The sequence below is a fragment of the Musa acuminata genome, chromosome BXJ2-11, assembly GCF_036884655.1.
Source record: "Musa acuminata AAA Group cultivar baxijiao chromosome BXJ2-11, Cavendish_Baxijiao_AAA, whole genome shotgun sequence".
NCBI classification, from domain to species: domain Eukaryota; kingdom Viridiplantae; phylum Streptophyta; class Magnoliopsida; order Zingiberales; family Musaceae; genus Musa; species Musa acuminata.
This window is the reverse complement of record NC_088348.1, coordinates 29,303,274-29,313,911: the sequence shown is the minus strand read 5'-3', so window position 1 is coordinate 29,313,911 and position 10,638 is coordinate 29,303,274. Positions and strand designations below refer to the sequence as shown.

The 10,638-nt window shown below is 36.2% G+C and overlaps 1 protein-coding gene across 1 annotated transcript; it reads right to left on the bottom strand.

Annotated features, from left to right (window-relative positions):
- Positions 1–1,606: 1,606 nt before the first annotated feature.
- LOC135626701 (uncharacterized) lies at positions 1,607–8,030 on the bottom strand. The gene is made up of 9 exons (XM_065132219.1): positions 7,828–8,030; positions 7,596–7,750; positions 6,255–6,539; positions 5,902–6,031; positions 4,864–4,971; positions 4,643–4,745; positions 4,447–4,572; positions 3,272–3,465; positions 1,607–1,794 (listed from the first exon to the last, which is right to left on the bottom strand). The coding sequence occupies exons 1-9, from the start codon at positions 7,878–7,880 to the stop codon at positions 1,707–1,709; spliced, it is 1,242 nt and encodes a 413-aa protein (XP_064988291.1). The 5' UTR covers positions 7,881–8,030; the 3' UTR covers positions 1,607–1,706.
- Between the last annotated feature and the right edge of the window lie 2,608 nt (positions 8,031–10,638).

Below are 10,638 nucleotides of genomic sequence, written 5' to 3'. Positions count from 1 at the left end.
ACCTTCCTATGTTGGGCTTGCGATGTGTTCATCCACAATGCCAACTTCCTTATGGCTCGTCATGTCCGTTAAGTCACCTATGTCGCTTGCCACTCCCATGATGCTAGCTACGATGTCTTCAACATAGGTTCGCGACGAGTCCATCCCCTCTATGCTTCTTGCGATCCCAATCTTACTATTCATCCTTTGTACTTCATAGCCTCATCCTCTAGCTCTTGTCTCTTCACCTCCAAATCCACAATGGCACCTCAGGTGAAGAAGCTCGTAGATTCTCGATAGGCGATCGCCACGAAGTGATGGTGTGGGGTGGTTAAGGAGATGGTAGAAGCCATCTTGCTAGGCTAGAGTCGAGTCGAAGGATAGGGTTGTGGAGCGAATGAGAATCAATGGAAGTGACAACTCGCATGGTTGGCTCGCACTAGGAAACAACTATAGCTTTGCCATTAAAGGTGGCCCTCGTGGCCATGTTATGGTTCACCATCAAGTTCCGAGAACAAGATGCAACAACGAAAAGGGGCAATTGAGCAACGATCTAATGCAAGGAAGTATGCTAATCACCATTGTCACATCACAAATCTCCTAGGTCATCGAGCATAAAGCCCAAGTCACGGATGTAGTTATTGAGCGACATTAATGTAGATGCAAAATGATTGACATCTTTAAAAATATAATTATCTTTTTACCATCACCATTAAAAATATAATTAAGATATTAAAATTATCTTTTTACCTATCATTTTTATTATTCTATCGATAAAACCAATAATGCTAAGATAATAGATGTTTCATTTTATTAACTATAAGAATTCTAATATAAATTTTTTTAAGTTTAAAAATCAAGATACTAAAATGATCTAACTACAAAAGATAATTTATAATTAACCCAACAACATAATTAAGAGATGGTAGAGACAGCCGAGGGTAGAGGGTAAAATACCCAAAAGACGCGAGCTAACAGATTGAAAGATTGATAGAAAGATAAGACGACAGCAAAATTCCCAGATATTAATGATCATTAATGATATTAATGTAAGCATCTAATGATATTAATGATCATTAAACTAAATTTATGACCTTAGTACAGCATGAAGCAACATGCCAGAGTATATTCTTATAATCCACCTATTAACAGTTGTATGAAACGACAAATACCAGTAACATATTTTATAATGTTATCGTCTAATAATCCACATGTTAACAGTAAGTTTATCACAAAGAGAGTTCGAAAGAAGGGGGAAAACTGATAGACTGACTACTATAGTACGTTAGAACTAATTCCAAATGACAGCAATGTCCCTACATGGTTAACAAGCTTTCCAAATCCAAAAAAGAGGAGGGAAAAAGGTAAAAGAATATAAGAAATAGCATGACATGTTTAAGAAATTGGCTTCATCAGAGCTTGCATCAACATTTTTAAGATTCTCATCATCTCTGATTTGAGGCTTCATCATTCATCAGCTTCATAGGACAGACTTCTTTGTCTAACCCGTATACCATTTTTTTTCCCTTTTACTATTCCAGTTGATCATCAAACTGGATCTGGTCATAAGATTTTTCATGAGCTTTAACTTACTTTCAGCAAAGAAAGTTTTTCAATGCATCTAGCATCATCACAAGAAAAGTTCATCCACTCGAAAAAATCAACACATGCCGGAAAATTTATCCAAACCAGAATCTCATAAAACATATGTTTAAAATAAACCTTCACTATGTTGAATTTCGTTGTACCACAAGATCATCAGCAGAGTAATAATCTGCAATAAGCCGGTACACATAGGACGGGTTATGTCCTCCCCTGTAGTGACAAGAGAACAAGCTAGAATTATTGGCATGGTAATCCAATATTGAAGAATTGATTGTTATGACAATCCTAGTATAGATAATATACCAGCAGTTAAAACAAAGACAGCATTTTTCCATTTCCCATTTTGGGTGACAGGAGTGATGGAATACAATCAAGAGCTAATAGTAAATTATATGACAAGAAGCATGTCACTTTGTCTAGTTGGCAAAAATTTGGTTCATGACTTTATGGTGCTATGATGATCCTTGTATGAATTTTGTGGACTGACTTTGTGTCTCTTCCACCCCCCATGTTCTTTCACCAACAGGTTAGTCAACTATTTCATTGTTGACTTAACTTGCTCCAATTTTGTTTCCCATGTTTGTTTTTGATGTTAATTAATTGAGTTATTCACCAAACAACCCAGTTATGCCTGATGAAGCAATAATTTATGTTTAGATAAGAATAGGGTCGAGATGCTCTTAAAGAAAATTGCAAGTAGGTTAAGGGTGGAAACTTTTCGTCTGTAACTACAAATACAATCAATGAGTTGAGTTTAGCTCTGGAACATAATACAAAAACACGTGACCCCAAAACCCAATAATCCTACATAAATGTCATTGCAATGAAATAGATGTCATTGTTAAGCGCATAGGATCATAATGAAGTAAATGTTATTTTCGCTTTTTTGGAGTTCACTGCCTTTCCACATCATCTCCATGGAAGGCATCATGGAATCTGTCGAGTATACTGAACCCACAATGGTCAGGAAGAGGAAACTTGACTCCATGGGGCCTACCGCTAGGCCGTGTAGTTGGTTACTAGAACTACACACAAAATTTGATATCCGAGCTGCCTAAAAATGATAGAAAAAGAGCCTTGCTAAAAAGAATATATAAAAGTGAGGACCTAATCTAAAGATTAAAATAAGGACAACATGTTCTATTAATCCTTTAGCCATGGCAAAAGCTAATAATAATCAAGAATCCCATAGAACTAACCCACACAGATCAAGCTTGTTTCATAAAGTTGCACATTTGGTATTAGATGCTGTTTTTAACATCATTGTGTTATAGTTACATTAAGTATAACATGGCTGACCATAGTGACCTCATCTACCGGTTTGATAATATAACGTTACCTACAGGTTTGATAATGTGCCAACTGCCAATGCATCTGTGCAACATACCAGTTGGTGCCGGCAAATTCAAGAAGTCATTTTATTATTATTTTTTATGTATCCTACCATAACATTGATCTATCCCATAAGATTTCATCTACAAAGAGGGAAATTGCTGATACCTTCTGTAAAATTATGATATTCAAGTTAAGTTACACAAGTAGAATGAAACGTATGATAAAAAACAAGTTTATATGCTCTAACTCCATTAGCATAAAAGAACACAGCAGAGGAAAAAGAAAAAACAGAAAAGGGGTCATCTTGCACCTTAGGCTGCAATATTTTGGGAGGAAAGGTAAGTGAGCTTACGTGTCAGTGATGAAAAGGCTAACCAGTTTTGGCTGAACATAGTCAAATGCAGGATTCACAACATGAAGAAGGGGAGAGCCACCCAAACTACCATAATCCATACAATCTGAAAACTCTCCGAAATCCAGTAAATCAGATGGGCATCTAAATTCATTCAGCAGAACCTCAGGATTATGTGGATACAACGGACATAACTGCCATATAGCAAAATAATAACCACATAATTTTATTCTTTCAGGACATGCATCAAATATGTAGGACAACGCAAAAAAATAACTAACAGAAAAGGAGAGGATAAGAATATCTCAAGCATGTAGATAAACAAATTAAATGCAGAAGAGAAGCACAATACTGTCAATCATTAAGAGGCAGCTATAAAGTACTGTTGTGTGGCTAATTTCTCTTTTATTCAAGTAGGCCTTTGCAATTAAAGAAGACCTGTTACGGATATTTGAATATGCTACACACAGGTGATCTGAACTTGAGAAAATTAATGCACAAGAATATATTACTACAATATGGTCACGCAAGTAGATCCATGAAGTTATGTAAAGCTAATGGCGCAAACAATTTAAAACATCATTTCTGAAACTTTTTTAGTGTTCCTATGAAGTCACTGTATAAACATCACAAAAGAACCCATACTATTTGAATTTAATTGCAAATCCCATGACAACTCCCCTCTCTATGATGGTATTTCTAGCCACCCTTTCTCCCACTACATTCTTTCTTGTTTATCTCAAGTAGTGGTGGAAAACATATATTACAACATTAGTGGCAAGTGATAAATTTGATAATTACAGTAATTGACAACAGCAACAGGAGTATTTTTCTCTAGTTTACACTCAAAGGTCTTCAACAATTATTTTTCTTCCATTCGACTTTCCACTTCTCCTTGCTGTCCGAAATCAGCCAAGTCCAAATGAATCTGATTTATTCTAGCCTATTTCTACTAATTTTTGGCAAAAAGACCAAATGTACACCCAAAGTTAGATTGAATTTGAATGATGCTAACACAAATCAAGTTACTGTTTTATCGTGAAAAGTGTGAACTATGCTAGATCACTTTTAGTGACAAAAAGTCATGATGATAGTTTAAATTTACTAAAAAGTTAGCATGGCATCAAGCAAATTTAAGAGTTTCAAGAAGGCAGCACAGCACGGTGAGTATTAACCTTGTGACTACCAGCAACAACAACAAATGGAACAGCATGCCTTTGAGCAGCGAGTGCAACCATATTTATGCCAACAGGTGCAATCACTCCACCATTTGCCATGATTGCGTGAGCTCCAACAATCACCTACATAGTACAGTTTTGAATAACACAAGAAATACAAGAGTTTTCCTACAACACGAGTTTCTCAAATTACCATATTCACTCGTGAAATCATTGCAAAAACAGCAGAATCCGTTATAACAGTCGTCTGTATTCCCTTTCCAACCAGCTCTTTTGCAAGAACATGCCCCTGATACCTAAGTTTTAAACATAGCAATACAAATAGTGCCAAAGAATGACCAAAATTGTGTACGGCAGTTCACTAGATGTCTCAAACTGAACTCGCACACAATATAGCTGGGCAAGAGTGCTAACCTTGGAGCACCCTCTGCAACAAATACCCGAAAAGATCTCTTCTTCTCTTTTGCTGCACAAAGGAATTCCTTGACTGTTCTTGAACGGCCTAGAGTAAGTATTACCTCACTGACAAGAAGAGAAATAAATTATGATGACCACCATGATGACTACATTAAAATTTTTCCAGTTGGTCCAAGATGTTAATGTTTATTCTTCTACATACTCTGCATAACAGATTTATAATTTTATATAGAGTTTACATTTATACAAAATGGTTCATAAAAAAAATTTGAAAAAGCATACTGGTATGCTCAAATTACTACACTAGTTTAACATATTTTTTCTTGTGAACCTGATGGTCATGAAAATAAGAAAAACAGATAAATGACAACATACAAAGCATTTGTAAATTTTGAGTTTTGCAATAACAATCACATTAAGCTATTTGCTACCCAAGCATATATCAATTTTGATGTGCACATTGTGATAGAGTCCTTTAAGAAACGAGAGTCGTGGGAGATTGTTTTCCTTTTTTTTGCTGAAACAAATTCTAAATAAATTAGTTACATCATCATTAATTTGTCAATTAATGGAACTTGTGTTAGTGTTGCATATATGGTAAGATAACAGCTTTACTTGCATTTTATGCGTGCCTTTCTTTACTAAATGTACATGTACATGTTTTATCTAAAAATCTTGAACCTCATTATGTATGCAAACAAAAAGGAGTAATGAAAATCAATATTACTTGACTGCAAAAGCATCTTGCTTCTCAGGGCTTCTGCTTGTATAAACACAGCCAATGGTGTTTAGTTACATATTTCTCTTTGATATTTTTTTGCATAGATAATTGGCAAAAAAATTAATTTCATTTAACTCTTATATTATCAACAACTGTCTGTACTAAAAACATAAAAAAAATAAATATGCCAATAAATTAAAAAAAAAACTCTGATCACAAGAAAGGTTTGATTCCATAATGATGAAAAAAAGATTCTACATTCAGGCCAATAATTAACAGCAAAAAATTCAATGATATGTCACAGAGATTAGTACTTTTGATGAATATGCTCCACAGCTTGTTCCGAGATTAGCTCGTGGCAGGTATCAATATCTTGAATCAGTTCATTGATAGCCTCAATTACATCATGCTTCAACTTCTTGCTCCTCGAGCCCCTATCGGCAGCTAAAGAAGAAAAGTATTTTAACCAGAATACGAGATATCTAACAAGTCCATATTCCCAAAGGAAGTTTGTTTTATCATGCCTTGGACTATGACTGAACAACTTAAATCTTATGCAAATAAACACATATAACAGAAATATACTGAAAAAAATAAATAATAAGAGAAATTATCCGTGCATGCTGAATTGCTTAACGCAAGCCTAAGGTAGAGATAAAGGAGATACATTTGCTTTTTCCTTCAGAATCTCCTCCTGAAGAGGAAGGATGAGGAGCCACAGCAGACTCAGGAATGTCTTCAAGAAGAGTTTGCAAAGAGGGGGCACGAAGGGTACTTCTAGCAGCAGCAGCAACAGCTGCAGCTGATAATCCTGGGCGATCTTCATGTTCACCCTCATCATCATCACTACCAGCAGTTAAGCCCAATCCTTCCATTGCTGCTGTAGTTGAGGAAAGATTTTCTTCTCTGATGATATGCAAAACACGCCTTACAATGTTTCCAACAGCAAGCTCTGCAAGAACAATTTTATTGAGAACTGACATCATTAGAAATGATTATGTTAATAATAGTTTATCAGCTATGCAAGAATATCTTGTAAATTCATCCAGCAAATGTACTAAACATCATATTTGAGCATGCATCAAATGTACTAAAATGTTCATTTAAAAACTTGATTTTATTTATTTTTTTGCTTGTCATATTAATTACATTATGCATTTTGTTGATTGAGCTATCATCAGTATCCTGTACCATTTAGTTGTCATTCATTAAATCTGCATAGCTCCCTACTTCAAAGAGTCTAGAAGTGGCAGAGAATTTACAACTACATTGCAGTTAAAGGTACAAATGTTGTAACTGTGGTCGACCAAACAGCCAGTTAATGAGTTTCAAAAGTTTTCCTACACACACAAATGCTCAATGATAATTTATAGCTACATGAAGGCCCCTAATGTACAAATTGTCATGATTTTGTACAACATCTCAAAACAGTGTCAACCATACGAAGAGAAGAGAGGAGGAAGAAGAGAAGAGAAACTCCCCTTTTCACTCACAGAGAGGAAGAGGTTTTAGTAGCTAGTTGAAAATTTTGTCTATGGTCATTTCAGAATCTTTGCAAATCTCTACCTTATCATGTAAGATCAAATTAGTAATATGTTATTTGTATGCCCACTTTCTCTCTACTTACTCTACATATTTCTCCAATTTTGAGGAGGATTTCTATGGTCATTTCAGAATCTTGGCAAATCTCTTCCTTGTCATGTAAGATCAAATTAGTAATATGATATTTGTATGCCCACTTTCTCTCTACTCACTCTACATATTTCTCCAATTTTGAGAAGGAGCAAAATCTCTCCAGTTCTCTCCTACTTCATCAAACAGGAGGATACACTTCTCTTCTCTGCTTCAAACTTTTCTCCATCCAAACAGGCAATCAAAACGTATCGAATATCAAGATTCTTTCATTTCTGAGATCCCAAGTACAGGTCAATCATTCTTAAGCCACCAAATGCCTCAAACAACAAGAACAAATTGGGGAAAACAAAAAGGTATGAATTTGACAACTCGCCTATGGGGTTTGCCGCAATCAACTGCTCGCCAACAGCCCTAACAGCTTCGATGAGAACCGAGGCCTGATTCGTGTACGGCATTCGCTGCTGCGAGACCACCTGCCGCAGCAGTTCGGCCGTCTGCTTTGCGGTAGCTTGCGACCCCTCGATTTTCCTAGGACCAATACAACACAAAGAGTAAAATACCACAGAAACCAAGGACGACCCGAGATAGAGGAAGAAAAATTTTACCGCCTCTTCAGCTTGAGGACGAAATCGGTGACGAGGGCCTGAAGGTCCGGCATGGATAGAGGCACCTATTGATCGACAGTAAGGATAGAACCTGAATTATGGTGGATCACGGGAGGACGACGGGATCTGGAGGAATGAGATCGGACTAGGTTTTCGCTGCCCCTCCGTTCTCTCCTCGCGTTCGGGGTTTTGGTTGGGGGTTGAGATTTTTAGCGGGCGGGCGCCTGCACATTGGGGATGTGAGCCGTGGGCCGTATTCACAGTGCGAGATGGCAGTGAGTGGGTTTTGGGCCGATAAGCCCACGCCAATGAGGCCCAATTCTCGTGTGATGGGATCAATGTGAGATGTAGGCCGGATCCGGCGAGCCCATTCGCGGTATGAGATAATGAGCGGGTCGTGGCCCAACATGCCCATGCAAATGAAGCCCAATTCCTATGTGATTGGATGCATCAATTAGGCTTGGATAGGAAGATCAAAGGAGATGCACATCCTTGTATGTTTGTATATAAGGGTTAATCTTTCGTAAAACTTTTATAGTTTCTAAGAGGTTCCATAAGAACTTATAAAAGAGAAAATGAGTTAGAAAAAACGTTTTAGCTTAAAATCTCATCAGCATACATTTTATCCGACACTTATAGACAATACAAATTATAAATATAAACTTTATAGACTTTGAATGGTCATATGATAAAGATAAAATCAGCTAAGGCTATGATATATGGTGTTAGAGTATGATAAGTACACCTAAAAACATTTGATATGCAAATGTGAGTATCTAATGAAGCCGTGTTAAGGGCAACCAGCTTGCATGATCGTTCAAGAAACACTTATGTAGAGAAATAGAGAAAGGAATTGCTTGAAGGAGTAGTCATCTGAGATTGATATTCAGATAAATGACCAACCTTTCACACAAGAGATATTATAAGGATAAATGAGCTAGAAAGAATACATAACACACAAAAGTTGAGATCATTGAGTTCGAGCTATTATCATGTAAGGATAAGATCGTGTAAGAGAGGATGAGTTGCTTGACAACTGAAAGAGTTGTACAAAACTCATATTAGGTAAGGAAAATTACTAACTCGAAAAATTTGGTACTCATGCAAAAGCTTGTATACAAACAATAGATTATTTATGGTCATCCCAAGGTGATCGAAACTCAGCATCATAGAAATGAAAAATTTCTCTTTGATATGAGAATGATTCATCTATAGGAGACTGACGTATGCAGCAGGTTCAGTATATTGCTAGACCTTAAGAGGAGTAATAAGGGCTATATTGGTCAATAGTCATAATTTAGCAACTATGTTCTAGTGGCAGAACAACACATAGTTTATTTAGCAAGACAAAGTAGTGTAGGAGGATGGTGATCTCTGAAACTTCTAAAGAGAATGATGCAAAAAAAAATTATTTAAATATGAAGTAGGGATAAGTTTTAGATTTTCAGAGGAAGAATCATGTACAATGAACTGCACATATTGAAGGGTGATACCTCAAAGCAATAATTACATAAAGCTCAATGGTCTAAGTAAGTGGTAAGGAGTCATCATATGATCTCGTACAAGGTAATACATTGGTTGATGCATTGTGAGATCTATCAGGGAGGCGACCCTATGCAATGCTAAAGAAAAGCATACTTAGAGTCGATGTGAAAATCAGACTTAACAAAGGGCTAACACATGGAATGGTGGACATGAGAGCCACCATCAGCTCAATGCAAATGAGGAGCAAAGTAACTTAGGTGGAACTTGGTGAAGTGTCTAACACACATAAAAGAAGTCGACATAGAAGATATAACATGAAGTAGAGGTGTAAGGTTTTCCTTAAACAAAGGTCAAAGCAATAAACTCTTGTATATACAAGAGCGAGATCATGTTATTCCATGGTCCTTCATTCTAATGGAATAGATTTATCTTATATGGTGCTACAAACGAACAAGGTTTCGAGACACATACACCTTATCTCGATAAAACAATTGATTAAGGGACTAAGGTCGAAAGTCCATGTTACATAGCAAGAGAATATAGAGATGGTGACTCTTGAAGAATATACCAATGTATTGCCATTCGAATTATTACAAAAGAAGTTATACGTGATTGTGTATGGGGTAAGGGCACAAGATTCAAACAATGACAAACCAATTTTAGTGAAATTGATGGATTTCGAGAGCTATTGGGTGATGAACTATCCTAATGATTCATACGTGTGTGACCCAAGAGCAAGAGGATGAAGATCGATTGTCGAAAGATTAAATACAATCGAAGATGGTAGATATCTTCTGATGTGTTAATAGATACCATACATTAAGTGATCATAATCTGAGTTCATCCCATAAAAATCTAAATACAATAGAGATGTCACCAGAAGATGAAATGATACAATAGATTATAGTAAAATATTTTGAGACAATACAACACACACGGAAAAGTCCAATGAGGGACTTAAATGGAGGTATGATTGAGAGTAAATGAGATATCTACTTCAATAAACAATACAATGATAAGAAGAGGTATGGAATCTGAGTAAATGTTATGGTATTATAGATGTTGGCCTTCGGTGAGTGCATCAAATTTTATATCAGATGAAAGCTTTGTTCATTAGCATATAGGGGCTATTTACCACCAAGGGGTATTCTAAGTGTAAGTACTAATGAATTCTATAAGAGGGGCTTAATCATATAGAGGTATGATAAGAAAAACTAGAGAGTTAGACTACTCTAGAGCTTATATTCACTTAAGAGAACTCGATAAGTCAAAGAATAAGACCGAGTGAGTGAACGTTGTTATCAAGGACACGAAAGAAAATATAAT

Bases quoted from the DNA above. Each gene is read 5' to 3' on its own strand.
- LOC135626701 (XM_065132219.1), bottom strand. From the start codon at position 7,880: ATGCCGGACCTTCAGGCCCTCGTCACCGATTTCGTCCTCAAGCTGAAG. The intron at 4,972-5,901 runs GTACTAATCTCT...TCTTCTTGTCAG, and splicing joins GTGGAGCATATTCATCAAAA to TGAGGTAATACTTACTCTAG. The intron at 3,466-4,446 runs GTTAATACTCAC...GCTATATGGCAG, and splicing joins TTGTTGCTGGTAGTCACAAG to TTATGTCCGTTGTATCCACA.